The 17,609-nt window shown below is 39.8% G+C and overlaps 1 protein-coding gene across 1 annotated transcript in view; it reads left to right on the top strand.

Annotated features, from left to right (window-relative positions):
• csmd2 (CUB and Sushi multiple domains 2) overlaps positions 1–17,609 on the top strand; it is a 539,567-nt gene that overhangs the window by 56,412 nt on the left and 465,546 nt on the right. The window contains exon 5 of the mRNA XM_069896324.1: positions 3,003–3,115. Within this exon, the coding sequence (XP_069752425.1) occupies positions 3,003–3,115 (113 nt within the window). The remainder of the gene's footprint in view (positions 1–3,002; positions 3,116–17,609) is intronic.

Genomic DNA, 17,609 nt, shown 5'->3' with positions numbered 1-17,609 from the left:
GTCCCTGGCTCTGGCTGATAAGAACAGATCGATCCCAATTGTGCTCCCAATGACCACTAGGATAAATGGATACGGGACACACACCCAGGTCTAATTAGCCTGCAGTGGGCTTGCCTTGGCAGAGGGTGTCTAATGTTTAAAAGGTCAACACACCCAATGATACCAGGGAATGGAACTGAAGATGTGTCTGAAACAGGAAAATATTCCTAGTGGTCACCCTCCATTATTGTAATTGAGGCAACTGACCGTACTTACATTATGTGAGAGGATCCATCTAACCAATACTGAAAAATCCAGGATTGTAACACTTAGTCACATAAATCAACAGAAACAGAATGATATACGGAGAAATTCCATGTACAAATCAAAGATGCGATACTTCTTTATAGTTTAAAATATCATCTTAGAATCCTGACCTGCCTCAGAAACGGTCTCCCCCTGATTAATCATCACTTATAATCCAGACTGGAGGCATTTGAAAAAAAAAAGTAGTTCGTCGGGAATATCTATTACCGATTTTTTTTAAAAACAGTACCACACTTGATTGTGTAGATCCTTTTAAAATATAATGTTAATCAATATACAAGGAGGTTTAATTGGAAATGAAGAACAAAAATTCATTGCAATTGTTATTCGAACAAGTTTAGTTGCAATCTGCCCCAGGTCACTGATTGCGACTAAAGTGGAAACATTGAATTTTAGAGTGTAGACATGTTTCCATCACCAACCATCTTGTGACAAATAACATCAGTGCATTCTCAAGAGAAATCTTTTGAAAATGGAGCAGACTTTGAAGTCCGGAGGCTTGCATCTACCAATTGCCCCAATCTCAAAATGGCACAAAAGCAAATCTTGCATTTTGGTATTAACTTCTGGCTGGTTTTCAGTCCAGTTAAAAGGAGCCTCTGATCTGTCTGCATCAAATGGCCATCCAGAGCTAGTCTTGGTCCAGCAGATCTGACTTTTGGTAAGACTGTTTGTAAATATTCTGAGAACACGAAATGGGTTTTGGGATTAAGAGGGTTGGGACAGAGTCATGGAGCTGTTGGAGAAGAGATTGACTGCACCAGTGGCCCGAGCTACTTCTGTGGTGTATTTTGTACTGCATGGCCACACAAGAATGCTTGCCCAGAATTCCTTAGAGCTTTACAGCATTGGAGCAGCCCCTTCAGCCCACTTGTCTATGCCAACCAAATTGTTTATCTGAACTAAACCACTTTGCCTGCACTCAACCCAGATCTTTCGAAAACCTTTCCTATCCTTGAACCTGCCCTAAATTTCGGAGTGTACTGGAAAAGCCAGAAGTGAGGGTGCAGGATTGAGATGGCTGAAATAGTTTGGTCACTGGGCCTGCTAGGAAAAATTGCACATTTCTGGATTCAAGAATGGTGATGGAAGTTCAGGACATAAGATTGAATTGAGCCAGTCTTATGGTCGGGTGAGTATCAGAGCTGATTAGGTTGTCTTCCCCAGAATGTGGAAAAGATCAGGAGGTTTGTGTGGGGGACACTGACATGTGTGAAGGAAATCTGAAGGATTGAAGACTGAAATTTTTGGAAGGGGTCGTTGGGAGGGGTTGTTTCAGACCAGTATTTTGGGGCATCAGGGGGCAGAATCAGGGAAGAACTAGCCTTTATTCTGATGAAATAGGGAAGATAAGAGGGGATAAATTGAAACCAGCACCATAGCAGATTTGGAAGGGGTGGAGGGTGTCTGTTTAAACAGGGGTGTTTGAGGATTCATTTAGTGTGAGAGTTGTGGGAGGAAAAAAGATGTTAGTCAGTGTATTAGGTGCAAAACAGGCCCATCGTTATTTTGTCCACTGCTCAAAGACATGGTCCAAGCTCACCCATAATTCCACAAAAGAAAAGGTGTAAGACAAAGTGATGTACCATCGATAATTCACAAATGGCGGAATAGTGAAACAATCAGACGTTTAATAGCCAAAGACTGGAACATATCAAACAACCATCCACTTCCTTGACTGGTCAGAGCAAAAGTAAAAGTGTGGCATGGAAGAGGCTATGGGTACGACAGATCTCAGGAGGCATGTCCAGTCGGTAGCAGCCAATCATGTTATCACAGTGGTTTACCACACATGGTCCCATCCCTTGTGATTCTGATGCACAAATCACATCAGGGCTACCAGAACACTTGAAGTATTGTTAAATGTGGCACTTTTGAAAAATTAAATTTTAGTTTCTCCCTCTAGGCAAACAGTGAATGCAGATGAATATGTTGGTGGTCCTTTATTTCATTTACATGAGGGGGTGGTGTGCTTTGTGTCTGTTTCAACAACCCTTGCAGAGTGGGATGTTCACTGTCAGCAAGAAGTCAATCAGACTTTTATTGAATGCAACTCCAATTAGTGAAAAGAATGAGGCTCCTGTGGTTTGCCCAACTGTCTGGCTATCAGATCACTATTGAGGTGAAATTGATTGCTTTAGTTTCTCGCTTTTATTGGGTTTAATAGGAGCAAAGAGCAGTGTTGCAGGTTCTCCAGATTAATGTTATTTTTACATTCACAGTGTTGAACTCAGTGGGCACACTGAGCACTGATTTTGTATTAAGCAACATAAAAAAGACACCAATTAGTTCTTTCATTATTTATTATATATCTCAGCTCACCCTTTCTGGGCACCAGGAGCAATTGTCACTGAAATTAAGCATTTAATTTTACTTATGATGTTAAGGGAGGCAAGTTTACGTGAACAAGCTCTCAAAGGAGAGAAATTTCTCAAAATCCCTTTAGAAATGTAATAACTGAAAATGTTTGATGGAGAACTGTGGAGACATTGCTGCCTAACTAAAGGCAGTTGTTGAATTATTTACCTTTGAATAACTAGATTAATTAATTCATCACATCATCATCAATTGCACTTTTCAATTACACTTTCTGTGACATCTGGGAGTCTGTCATCATTCAGATTCTGTTTATATTTCTGACATTTGAAATGAAGTCAGATTGTACTAATCAGGTTTTCTGATTTTCTGCCTGGCAGATTGACAGGCACAAATGTTCCTGACCTCATTGTCAGTGTGAACAATCAGATGTGGCTGCAGTTCCAGACTGATGAGACCAACAGTATGCTGGGCTTCAAGGCTATATATACAGGTATTGTGCACTGTGGCAGAAAGTAACAAAGCAACATTGCAAGGATAGAAAATGGCACTTCTGCTGCCAGCCTTGGTTACAAGGAGGGTTTCCCACAAAGATTTGCCAGCATAATTGGAAAGCTCGGAAAATGTAGAGGGTTTCCTTCATATAAATTGTGTTAGCAGAATAAATATGACCAATGGTTTTTTTTTGATCAATCTTGAGTGGATGAATTTAGCATTCATCTGTATGTTTCCAGATGAGCTTAATTATCTCAGCCTTCCAGATCAGTCAAGTAACTACTTCTTGCGAACATTTCCTGAAACTAATTGGGTGTTCATTTTTATGTCTGGTGAAGTTGCAGGGAGAGTTCTGTGGATCAGCCTGGCTGTGGTAATCCTCAGAAAACAGATCATTCATAAAATAGCTTGAAAGTAACATGTGCAAGGATTACCCAAAACCAAAAGACGAGGTGAGCAAAATACATTACCTGGTGTTTAAGAAAGACTGAAGAACCATTGATAATTACCAGTGAAAATCAGATGGCAGCTCGAGTGGCTACCTTCACTGAAGAACTGGATTTCGTGAGGTCTAAAATTCAGAACACTGAATGTGAATGGAAACTAGTACATCATTTTAATATCACAGACTTCAAAAAAATGAATGAATACTTATCCAAGTTGATTCAAGGATGCACGATTATTGCAAAACATTGAACATTCCTTAGCGATATAATAGAGAATGTTCAGTCTACATCAACAGCCAGATCAGACAGTGCAGCCCCAGATTTCCCAACACATTCATCAAAATGAACCACAAGTGAAAGTGCTTTGAAAATCCAAGAAGCAGAATGGTGGAGGACCACAATGACATATAGAGAATTGTGTCAAAGGGACAAGCAGAGGCAAAAGGACTGACTCAATTTGTATCATAGCATCCATATCCATTTTTGGACTTTCCAAAGTTCTTTGGAGCAATGAAGTATTACTACAGTGAAATAGAAGCCCCTCCGCCCTAATTTGCACACAGCAAGCCCAATCTGCTATTCTTTTGGAAATTGTGAAAGAGGGAAAAGTGACAGACTGAAGAGCGTTAGGACTCTACTCATTTGCATCAAAATAGTCTCATGGGGTTCAGGAAAGCAGATAGTTGAGGACATTCAGGCATCATCTGAAAGAGTAAACCTCTGAAAGTCTCGATTGTTGCGGCTGAATTTCTGTAGCGGGATTTAAATGTGTAATTTCCTGATCCAGAGCATGTGCAACCAGTTTTGAACCATATGTGACAATGCATACTTCAGATGGACATAAAACTGGAAGTTCATATTTACTATTTTGCAGTTGAAACAGATAAAGGGCCTTAAAATATGTAATGTTAATATGTTTCAAGGTATTATTGTTTTCTGTGAATTCGCTAGCTTCAGTTACGTTCTGCTCAGTAAATACAATTAAGAAATATTCACTTAAGCCCTCACCTCCTGTTGGTCAACATGTAGATGATAACCCTCATCTTCATGGGGACCAATTCCCCTCCTGGTTACTTCTCTCTCTCTCTCTCTCTCTCTCTCTCTTCTTACCTCATCTGCCCAAGCTATCTTATGTCCTCGTTCCACCCTCCTGATTTCCATCTTGTGTGTCCCTATATCCCATATACTCCTCAAGGGATTTAGATGATACAAGCTGCATGTCCCTGAAATATGCCTGCGTTTCTCTGACCAGAACCTCAAAATTCCTCATCGAACACGGTTTCCTAAGAGCGATCGCTTTGCCATTTACTCTAACAGGGACCTGCTGGCCCTGAACTCTCCCAATCTCACTTGGAAAAGCCCTCCACTTGCTAGATGCCACTTTACCTGCGAGCAACTTCTCCCAATCAATTTGTTCAAGTTCTAGTCTAACATATTCAAAACTAGCCTTTCCCCAATGATGGACTCAAACTTGTGGACCTGTCCTCTCTTTTTCAAGAATTATTTTAAAACTAATGGACTGTCTCCAATGGAATTTAAATAAAATCTTAAAATATTAAAGTTCAAAAGGATTATCTACACCATTACTAGTGACCGTTTTGCATGAGAATAACTCTGAATGTTTATCATTATTTTTGTTTTTACTATTGCTTTTCAATTCAATTGTTCTACATTATAGTGACTTTTTATATATTTTTTTTTAATTACCTGATCAGCTGCAACAAATCAGAATTCCGATGAATATATACATTGTACAATATATGATGACAAACTCGTTATCATTATTTTTGATGGATAAATACCTACTCATATTTTACTTGGGGTCAGTGACTTGACTCTAGTGCCAGCCAACTAGTAGTTGGGCTATTTCCCTGCTGCACCCGTGCTCTACTCCAAGGCTTGGTGATTAAAGCCAACAGCAGAGTGGGTGGTCAGAAATGAGCTAAAGAGAAAATGACAGGCGACAGACTGTCCTTTGTCGAATGCCAGTCACAAGTAAACACAAATGAAATTATTTGCATTTTCTTAGCTCTATATTTCATATGCTTTATTTGGATTGAATCTGCTGATGTATTCATAACAATTACACATTTAAAAAGTCAATTTCCTGGGTCTCCGCTGGGCATTTATCCAAACCAAAGAAAAGAATGCAAAGCAAAAGTCTACCAAATGTGTGAAAAACAAATAGTTGAAAGTACTAAGACCACCATGTAAACAGAGCACATCTCCATATGCCTTGATCCCTTTATCCACAAGGGCCAGATCGAACTCCCCTTTAAATGCATCTAATGAACTTTCTGAATCCATCAACTTTCTGAGTTCACTCTGAGTGAAGAAGTTTCTTTCCATCTTGATCCTAAATGGCTTGCGTGACCCTATTTTTTTTCTCATTTAAGCCATAGGGAGTATTGAGATATAAAAAAAAGGGACCTTGGTGGACACACTCTAGATCTCTGAAGGTGGCAATCAATCTCAATAAGGTGGTGAAGAAATCATACGGAATAGAATACAAGAGCAGGGAGGCTTTGGTACTACTTTATTTTTAAAAAATAAGTCCATCAGGCTGCAGCTCAAATATTGCTTTCTGTATTGCTCTTTTCACAGAAGGCATGAGGTGATGGCACTGGGGACCATGCAGAGGAGGTTCTTTAGGATGTTGCCTGGTACAGAACATTTAAATTTTGAGCAGAGATTGGAGAGAGGCTGGGCTATTTCCCTTGAAGCAGTTGAGGCTAAGGGGCCTGATAGAGGGATACAAAATCCTGGGAGGAATAGAATATATCGACACGGAAGAGGCATCAAAGACCAACGTGTATCGATTTAAAAAAAGATTTAGATGGGATCTGAGAAGTAATTGATTTCGTCCTGAAGATGTTACTTCACTGTTTGAGTGGGTAGTGGAGGCAGATATTTGTTTAAGAAACATCTGGACAAACACAAGAATAACCGTGACATAGGAGGGTACGAGGAAAGTGCTGTAGTAATGCATCTAAGTTCTTGATGATGAACATGGAACAGTGGGACAAAGGGGCTGTTTCTGTACTGCATAACTCCACAGAAATAAAAATTTAAATTGCCTCTTTAAGGAGCCAATGGTGTTTTATTTTAAAATCCTGCAACCGCAGGGTCTGGGCCCAAGATGGCAGTGCCTGTGTTTGGCAGTGGCCTCCAGGGGTTACAGATTCTAGGAGTGCAGAGGACTGAAGAGTGGCATCAGAAAACAGGGTGACCAACCCCAGTTTGAGAAGAAACAGAGGAGACGATCCTACGGGACGGTGGAACAGTGAAGAACACACAGGTGGCAGGCTGTTGGGAACTCGAGGGTTTCTGGCAACTTGTGGTCAAAAGACTCGCATCAGGCTGGGGACTGTTCAAGACTGGCTGAAGGAGTACAGGTATCTCAACCAGGGTGCAAGAGGGTGTTGAGGGCGGGAAATGCTTCTGAAGAGCCTCAGGTACTGAAAACTTCCTGATCATGATGGAGGTTTGAATCTGGAGCCAGGGTTGCCAATGGTTTGGACTGAAGTCTGTGTGGCTTTAGAAGCTGTAGGAGCACTGGAGATGAATCCACGGACATTCGATGACTCTGAAGGGACTGTTCTTGCTCCTATTTCTGATGGCAAACTAAATGAAATTTCATGTAATATTACATCTGTTTTATTACACAACCATAAAATAATCTTGAATCTTAAACGTTTATTTATCATCTGACTGTAACAGTACGATCTGACGAAACAGAGTTCTCCGGTCCATGATGCAAAAGCATTGCGAGTACACGAACATAACACACATAAAAACAATACATATACCTATACGTACACCTATACACATGTATTAAGTACACCCATTAAATATAAATATTATTAAAAATTAGTAACGTCACAGGGATTTGTTTTAGCAATTCAACAGTTTCTTTGCCTATGGGGGAAAAAAATCCTGTTCTCCAGCATGGTGGATCTGGTTCTAATACCTTTGTATCTCTTTCCCAATGGGAGTAACTGGAAGATACTGTGTGGGATTTTGTGAGCTTTCTTTAAATAACAATCCCAGTAAATCACATTGATGCCAGGGGATGGGGGTTGTGGGTAGAGAGACACCAGTGATCCTCTCTGTCATTTTCATGTTCCTGTAGATTAACCTCCGATCTGATGCTTTACTGGAGCTCTACCACATGGTGATGTAGCCAACCATTATCGAAAGTGCTCCTGTGGAAAGTTGAGAGAATGGTGGAGAGTAGCCTTGCCTGCCTCAACCTTCTAAGGGAGTGTAGCTTTCCTGACATTTTAGGAGATTTGTTCTGTGTCCAGGATAGGTCACTAGTTAAGTGAACTCCAAAGAACTTGGTGTTCTCCACTCTCCCTAATACAGAGTAACTGATGTGTAGTGAAGGGTGGTCATTCCAGATCCTCCTGAAGTCCACAATCATCTTCTTTATCTTGTCTACATTGAGTTTCTTTCATCTTATTCTGAGATTTTCCACCTCTTCTCTATACTGTGACTGATCAATGTTGCTGATGAGGCCAACTTCTGTTGTATCATCTGAAACTTGATGACTCTGTTGGAGTTCGATCTGGCATTACAGACATGATTCAGCAACATGAACATGAATGGTCTGAGCGCACAGCTGTGAGGTGTGGCAGATCTCAGCGTAATGGTGCAAGACATTCTGCTACCAACCCAGAGAGACTGTGGTCTTTCCATTATGAAGTCCAGAATGCCATCAGAAATAGGAGCAAGAACAGTCCCTTCAGAGTCACCGAATGTCCGTGGATTCATCTCCAGTGCTCCTACAGCTTCTAAAGCCACACAGACTTCAGTCCAAACCATTGGCAACCCTGGCTCCAGATTCAACACCAGAAAGGTGTTGAGTCCCAGTGAGGACAGCTTCTCTACCAGCCTATGGGATGTGATAGTATTGAACGCCGAGCCGATGTCAATGAACAACAGCCTGCTGCATGGGGTGTTATTCTCCAGGTGGGTTAAGATGGAGTGGATATATAGCTCATATCTTGATGAAATCAGGCCGGAAAGGTTTACTTCATATAGATTCTGCATGACTTGTTGAGTTTCTCCAGCACTTTGTGTATTGCCTACAATCACAGCATCTACAGACATTCCAGTTTAACAATGTTAATTCATAGCATCATTCCAGAATCATGCACTATTAAAACAACTGGCAAGAAATAAAGTGATCTGGCTGCCACCATTAACTGATACTTCAGTCTTTATTATCTGAGGTTGGTGTGCAGGATTTTCCAAATCACCCAATTTCTTTAAAGGCATTGAATTATGGTTGAGCAGCAGAGATAAATGTGAGAAAAGTTTTAACTCATTGGAAGATTCAAGTTGTGTCAGGGTCTGATTTTAACAGTAAAACAAAAGGAGGACTCCTCAGAATCTGCAATAATAGAGCAAGAAATACAGAAACATGCCACAGGCTCAATAGTATTCATCATCCACGCTGAACTATTTTTCGCGTCTAGTCCTATCAACCTGAACCCAGACCATAGCCCAACATACCCATCATGAATCTCTCCCAATTACTGTGAAATCTTCCATTCAAACCCATGTCCACTACTTCCACTCTGGTAGCTTGTTCCACCACTTCACCACACTCTGGGTAAGAAGATTCCCCCTAAAATTCTTCTTTCACTCTGGATTACTGCCTCCTAGTTCTTGTCTCAGACATCCTGCATTAATTTACCCTATCTATACTCCTCAATTTTATTTACCTCTATTAAATTACCCTCATTCTCTGATACTCCAGCAAAAAAAGCCAGAACATATTCAACCTTTCCCCCGAACTCATCATCCTTGTAAATCTTCTCTGCTCTTTTTCAATCTCAGCTGATAGAACCCCACAGTACAGTACAGACTCTTCAGCCCTCAATGTTGTGCCAGCCTATATATTCCCACAAAAAAAAGAACCCATTCCGTCCTCTTATCAATATCTCAGGACCAAAACTGAACTTCGTGCTTTACTCCAAATTGGCCTCACCAATGTCTTATATAAATTTAACATAACATCCCAACTCTTGTCCTCAGTACATTGATTTATGAAGAATAATGTTCCAAAAGCTCTCTTTGCAATCCTATCTACCTCTGACGCCACTATATGTGCCTGCATACTCAGATCGCTCTGTTCTGCCATAGCCCACAGTGGTCTACCATTTACCTTGTATGTCCTACCTTGGTTGGTCCTTCCAAAATACAAAATCTCAGTGCTGTTGATATTAAATTCCATATGCAGTACTATTTTACAACCCATTTTCCCAGATGGGCCAGATCCCAATGTAGACTTTGAAAGCCTTCCTTGCTGTCTAGTACATCCCAATTTTAGCGTCGTCTGCAAATTTGCTGATTTAATTTACCACATTACCATAGAGATTGTTGACATAAATGAAAAACAGCAAAGCATCTAACACTAATCTCTGAGGCACACCATCAGTCATAGGCTTCAAGTCAGAGAGGTAACTTTTGCTTCCACACTCTGGCTTCTCCCTCAAAACCAATGTCTAATTTAGTTGACTATTTGTTCCTACTAAAGCCCATATTGTCGATATCCACTGCATTTCTTACATCAAATATCCTGATAACCTCCTCAAAAAGATCTATAAGATTAGTTCAACATGACCTAACACAAACAAAACATTCTTGACTGTTCCTCATCAGACGTTATTTATCCAAGAACTTACACTATATTTTCAGGCTCTGAAGATACCTTCCAATGATTTGCCCACTACTGATGTCAGGCTTACCTGGGTTACTTTTAGAGCCTTTGTTAAACAGCAGAATGGTATTAGCTTTTCTCCAAATCTCTGGCACCTCACCCATGGTTAAATATTCTGCTGAAATTTCTGTACGAGCTTATGTCAAGTTCTGAGGGAATATCTTGGCAGGCTGTGGGAATATATCTACCTTTATTTGCTTCAAAATAGCAGGCATGTCCTCCTCTGTAGTTTCTGTAGGGTTCATGTCACCAACCCTCTTTTCAATCTTCTTCAGCATGATGCTGAACCAAGCCATGAAAGACCCCAACAATGAAGACGCTGTTTACATCCGGTACCGCACGGATGGCAGTCTCTTCAATCTGAGGCGCCTGCAAGCTCACACCAAGACACAAGAGAAACTTGTCCGTGAACTACTCTTTGCAGACGATGCAGCTTTAGTTGCCCATTCAGAGCCAGCTCTTCAGCGCTTGACGTCCTGCTTTGCGGAAACTGCCAAAATGTTTGGCCTGGAAGTCAGCCTGAAGAAAACTGAGGTCCTCCATCAGCCAGCTCCCCGCCATGACTACCAGCCCCCCCACATCTCCATCGGGCACACAAAACTCAAAACGGTCAACCAGTTTACCTATCTCGGCTGCACCATTTCATCAGATGCAAGGATCGACAATGAGATAGACAACAGACTTGCCAAGGCAAATAGCGCCTTTGGAAGACTACACAAAAGAGTCTGGAAAAACAACCAACTGAAAAACCTCACAAAGATATGCGCATACAGAGCCGTTGTCATACCCACACTCCTGTTCGGCTCCGAATCATGGGTCCTCTACCGGCATCACCTACGGCTCCTAGAACGCTTCCACCAGCGTTGTCTCCGCTCCATCCTCAACATCCATTGGACGTTACATCCCTAACGTCGAAGTACTCGAGATGGCAGAGGTCGACAGCATCGAGTCCACGCTGCTGAAGATCCAGCTGCGCTGGATGGGTCACGTCTCCAGAATGGAGGACCATCGCCTTCCCAAGATCCTGTTATATGGCGAGCTCTCCACTGGCCACCGTGATAGAGGTGCACCAAAGAAAAGGTACAAGGTCTGCCTAAAGAAATCTCTTGGTGCCTGCCACATTGACCACCGCCAGTGGGCTGATAACGCCTCAAACCGTGCATCTTGGCGACTCACAGTTTGGCGGGCAGCAACCTCCTTTGAAGAAGACCGCAGAGCCCACCTCACTGACAAAAGGCAAAGGAGGAAAAACCCAACACCCAACCCCAACCAACCAATTTTCCCCTGCAACCGCTGCAATCGTGTCTGCCTGTCCCGCATCGGACTTGTCAGCCACAAACGAGCCTGCAGCTGACGTGGACTTTTTACCCCCTCCATAAATCTTCGTCCGCGAAGCCAAGCCAAAGAAAAAAAAAACTCTTTGCCTTATTTCAATGGATTCTTATTCCTCTGAGTCTCCATAGCACTGGTGTTATAACCTAGGGTTTGCGAGTTTGTTCCTTGCTGTGGGCTCATTTCTGTGAGGGGTGCTGGTCAAAATGGAAAAAAGATAAAGAATTTCATGTATGTTACATTCTAAATGTCATATGTGACAATAATGGAACCTTTACCTTTTTTTGTGTTTGTCTCACAATTAAAGACAGATGCAAATAATATATTTGAGATCCCCATAACTTTTGGCTCCATGCATAGTAACCACTCTTAAATCAGATTTATTTTTCCCCTGCTAGTCTTTTGCTCTTCATATGCCAATAAAAGGCCCTTGGGATTTTCCTTTATCTTGTTTAGCAGAGCTACCTCATGCCTTTTAGCCCTGTTTTTTTTTCACACTATGAGCCATATCAATCAAAATACGTACAAACATTTCCCTCTTGAATATACACAGTTGCATTTTCTCCCCTTTTTTCCCCCTACCTTCCTTCCACACCCCTTCCCACCCCACCTCCAAATCCATTAAACGTTCAACATATACAATACTATAAAACCATTAAAAAATGTCATCACACAATGAAAATAAACAAAAAATTTGTCTCATCTACTTTTACACACTGGGACAGTTCATTTCGTCTTCTTATTATTTTATCATTTTAGGGAGTGGAGGACCATGGTAGGCCCTCTCTGTTGTGTTCCATGGACAGTTCCCAAATTTGTTCAAATAATGTGATTTTATTTTTTAAATTATATGTTATTTTTTTCAATGGAATACATTTATTCATTTCTATGTACCATTGCTGTATTCTCAGGCTCTCTTCTGATTTCCAGGTTGACATTATACATTTTTTTTGCTACAGCTAAGGCAATCATAATAAATCTTTTTTTGTGCTTCATCCAGTTTGAGGCCTAATTGTTTACTTCTTATATTACTTAGAAGAAATATCTCTGGACTTTTTGGTATGTTGCTTTTTGTGATTTTATTTAATACCTGATTTAGATCTTCCCAAAACTTTTCCACTCTCTCACATGCCCAAATTGCATGTACTGTTGTTCCCGTTTCCTTCTTACAGTGAAAACATCTATCTGATAATGTTGGATTCCATTTATTTAACTTTTGGGTCATGATATATAACCTGTGTAACCAATTATACTGTATCATGCGTAACCTCATGTTTATTATATTCTTCATAGTTCCAGAGCATAACTTTTCCCATATTTCATTTTTTATCTTTATGTTTAAATCTTTTTCCCACTTTTGTTTGGGTTTATAACTTATTTCATCATTTTCCTTCTCTTGCAGATTGATGTACATGTTTATTATAAATCTTTTAATTATCATTGTGTCTGTAATCACATATTCAAAGCTGCTTCCTTCTGGTAACCTCAGTCTGCTTCCCAATTTGTCCTTTAAGTCGGCTTTCAGTTAACCATATAACCATATAACCATATAACCATATAACCACTTACAGCACAGAACAGGCCAGTTCGGCCCTACTAGTCCATGCCGTAACAAATCCCCACCCTCCTAGTCCCACTGACCAGCACCCGGTCCATACCCCTCCAGTCCTCTCCTATCCAGTCTTTCCTTAAATGTAACCAATGATCCCGCCTCGACCACATCTGTCGGAAGCTCATTCCACATCCCCACCACCCTTTGCGTAAAGAAATTTCCCCTCATGTTCCCCTTATAATTTTCCCCCTTCAATCTTAAACCATGCCCTCTAGTTTGAATCTCCCCCACTCTTAACTGAAAAAGCCTATCCACATTTACTCTGTCTGTCCCTTTTAAAATCTTAAACACCTCTATCAAGTCCCCCCTCAATCTTCTACGCTCCAGAGAAAAAAGCCCTAGTCTGCACAACCTTTCCCTGGAACTCAAACCTTGAAATCCTGTCAACATTCTCGTGAACCTTCTCTGCAATCTCTCTATTTTGTTTATATCTTTCCTATAATTTGGTGACCAAAACTGTACACAGTACTCCAAATTTGGCCTCACCAATGCCTTGTACAATTTCATTATAACCTCCCTACTCTTGAATTCAATACTCCGATTTATGAAGGCCAATATTCCAAATGCCTTCTTCACCACACCATCTACCTGAGTATCAGCCTTGAGGGTACTATTTACCACAACTCCTAAATCTCTTTGTTGCTCTGCACATCTCAATAGCCTACCATTTAATGCATATGACCTATTTAGATTTAGTTGGTGGTATGCAAACATTGTACCATGAGTTATTCCATATTTGTACTTCATTTGTTCAAATGTTAATAAATTATTTCCCAAAAAACAATATATTAATTGGATTAAAGCATTATATAAGGGACCATTGGCGAAGGTGACAGTAAGTGGATATATATCGAACCAATTTAAGTTAAGCAGGTCGACTAGGCAGGGATGTCCATTGTCTTCCTCACTGTTCACTTTAGCAGTAGAACCATTGGCAGAACTGATAAGAACAGAAAATAAAATAAAAGGGATAAAAATAAAGGAGAAGGAGTATAAAATCAGTTTATTTGAAGATGACATCATAGTATACTTAACAGAACCAGAAATATCAATAAAAGGACTACATAAGAAATTGAAGGAATATGGAGAAGTATCGGTGTACAAGATCAACGCAAATAAAAGTGAAGCGATGCCAATGAATAATGCGGATTTCACAAAGTTTAAGAAAGAATCACCATTTAGATGGCAAACACAAGCAATCCGATACCTAGGTATTAGATTAGATAATAATTTAGGCCACCTATACAAATTAAATTATCAGCCATTACTGAAGAAATTACAGGATGATTTAGAACATTGAAAAGAATTGCCACTAACATTGATAGGGAGGGTAAATTGCATTAAAATGAATAGTCTTCCCAAGATACAATACCTATTTCAATCATTACCAATTCCCTTAACAGAGAAATTCTTCAATGAACTAAAGAGAATAATAAGGAAATTCTTATGGAGAGGGGGGAAACCGAGGATAGAACTCGATAAATTAACAGAATGGTATAAACAAGGTGGTTTGCAGCTACAAAACTTTAAAAATTATTATAGAGCAGCACAATTAAGGTATGTATCAGATTTTGATCATTTAAGGGAAAAACCAGATTGTGCTAAGATAGAGCTAGATAAAATAGGGAGAAGGTACCAGAACATGTATTTTATAAGTGGGATGAAAAACTGGTGCAAGATAAAAGTTCACCAATACTGCATCATTTACTCAACATATAGAAGAAGATTCACGTAGAAAGGATAAACCAAATTACCAACTACCAAAATTATTATTGATGCAAAATCAACTAATCCCTTTCACAATAGATAACCTTTCCTTTAGAGAATCGGAGAGAAAAGGAATTAAAAGAATAGAAAATTGTTCCTTTTAGCCCTGTTGATTTCCTTCTTCAGTGTTTTCTTGCATTTCTTAGACTCCTTAAGTAACTCCCTTGTTCCTTGCTGCCTGCTATGCGCCTCCTTCTCTTTAACCTTGGGGTGAGTGAGAGAAAAATCAATGTTTGAAGTCAACAACTGTTGATTTTTCATAATTATGGTTGGACTGGTGGGTGAAAAAGAAACTGAGGAAAAAAAAGTGAATGATAAATCTCAAATTTAACAGACAAATTTGGATAATATTTAAACCACAAGAAGCAAACTATTGATTTAGAACAGTGGTTCTCAACCTTTCTCTTTCCACTCACATACCACTTTTAAGTAATCCCTATGCCATCGGAGCTCTGTAAGGGATTGCTTAAGGTGATCTGTGAGTGGGAAGAGGAGGTTGAGAATCACTGCTCTAGACCCAATTGTTACTGAAATATTTTGCCTGACAAAAATTGACAGTGGCCCATTTCCTTCGGAGTTATGAAACCGTGCACATAACGAGTCAATTAGGGATGATTAAAACAGTGTTTTTCAACCTTTTTCTTTCCACCCAGATACCACTGTAAGCGATCCCTTACTAATCACAGAGCACCTATGGCATAGGGAAAATGGTAGGTGAGTGGAAAAAGGTTGAGAACCACTGATTTAGGAGCACCCTTTGAACTCTTCATTTTAAATGCAGACTGTGACCCCATTTATACAATCTTTAGTGGAAAAATTCCTACAGCTGGGGACAGGGATAGGTTATTGTGAGGATGCTTTTGCAGAATAAAAATATGTAAACCTCATGGTTACACAATAAGGGAATTATTTGCAAATCTATGAAATTTTAAAGGCATTAAAAGCTTAGTGTAAATCGATGATTTCAATTAAACATTGAGAGAAAAAGAGAAAATTAACCTTTTTAAAATTAAATGGATTCTGATATTTTGCAAAGGGCTATTGTCTTTGTATAATTACTTAAAGTACACTCCTTATTCTGATATTGTCCTGATGTCTGATTTATGCCATTCAATTTTTCAATTCAGAGTTTAATGGAATCACATTACAGAAACACTTATCGCTACACACACAGAGCTCTTTGGCATTACAAGAAAACAGCTATTAATTTTCTGGAACTCATAATTTAATTTGCATATATTTTCTGTTTTGATATCTATAAATACTTTGTTGTTGTGAAAGAAAACACAACAAAATAAAAATGCTGCTGAGCTATTTTCCCACTCTGTTGGGGCTTTGATGATAAGAGCAAAGCCATTCCTGGAATAACCTGCTTTTGATCCACTACAGGTGGCAAAATCCTTTCGCAGACAGCCAGATAGAAGAAAAAAACTTTCCATGATGGGACCCCACATTAAGCCAACTGTTAGTTGATATAGGAGAACTATTTGGCTCATGATGGCAGCTCCAACATGAGAAACAATTAAGGACAAAATTTGGTTACTTATTCTGTGTGCAGTTCTGCAGTGCAGCCAATGGCTTAGAATCCACTGAACAATATCCACACTTTTGAGTAGAAAGAGGTTTGGAGGAATGTCGATTCGTGGAGTCTTCTTGCAGAAATGATAACAATGGCATAATTATAGACTGGGTGATGCAAAACAGAAATAATTAGTTCAAAATTTGTCCAGATGTGTAAGTCTATTGTTAATTCATTTAGTTTAAAGGTGAAAAAAAGATGTAATTCCCAGTTTACTGCCTTCTCATTCTTTGGATTTAATACTTCAAGGCATTTCTGGCCAAAATTCCAAATTTTTCATGGATTTGCATTTGTAGCCTAATTCAAGTAGTTTTGTCATTCTTCTTCTTGGTTTTACAAATGTGACATCTAATCCTATCATGTCTTTACTTTTATAATAGCCTGTTTGAATTAAACTCTGTCCTCTATTCCTGCATCTTTTTAACATTTATGTTCATATCCGTTTATCTCAATAATGAACAAACCCCTCTCCAAAGGTATGTATGGCTGGCTTCAGCATTTTTCAACAGCATCTTCATTATAAAAGTTAACTCTTGTGACATTGACTTGTGAGATCATAACTTTGTCATGAAATATCTTCCTAGAGTCCTTTTAGGACATTTTATCAATTGAAAAGCAGTAACGGTTTCTCCCCGCCCACCCACCCCCACACACACACACACACACACACACCCACCCACCCACCCACCCACCCACCCCCACACACACACACACACACACACACACACCCACCCACCCACCCACCCACCCACACACACACACACACACACACACACACACACACACGAAATATTTACAGTATAAAAATATAATCAGTAGTAAAAGTTCTTTAGCATCAATAACCTTGAGGTTGGGCAAACCATGGGCTAAATAAAAACCAGAAAAAAGGCAAAATAATATCACTGGAGCATATTTCCTTTCAGTTTCCTTCTCCTTGTTTTATTCTCCTGGTTGATTTGCAAACACACCTGCTGGTTTGGTGATGTAATTCATGAGCTATCAAAAGGCTTGGCATCTCATTGTCAA

Source organism: Narcine bancroftii, chromosome 8 (genome assembly GCF_036971445.1).
Source record: "Narcine bancroftii isolate sNarBan1 chromosome 8, sNarBan1.hap1, whole genome shotgun sequence".
Taxonomy (NCBI): domain Eukaryota; kingdom Metazoa; phylum Chordata; class Chondrichthyes; order Torpediniformes; family Narcinidae; genus Narcine; species Narcine bancroftii.
Note: the sequence above shows the minus strand (reverse complement) of the source record. Positions and strands in the feature narration are given on the sequence as shown.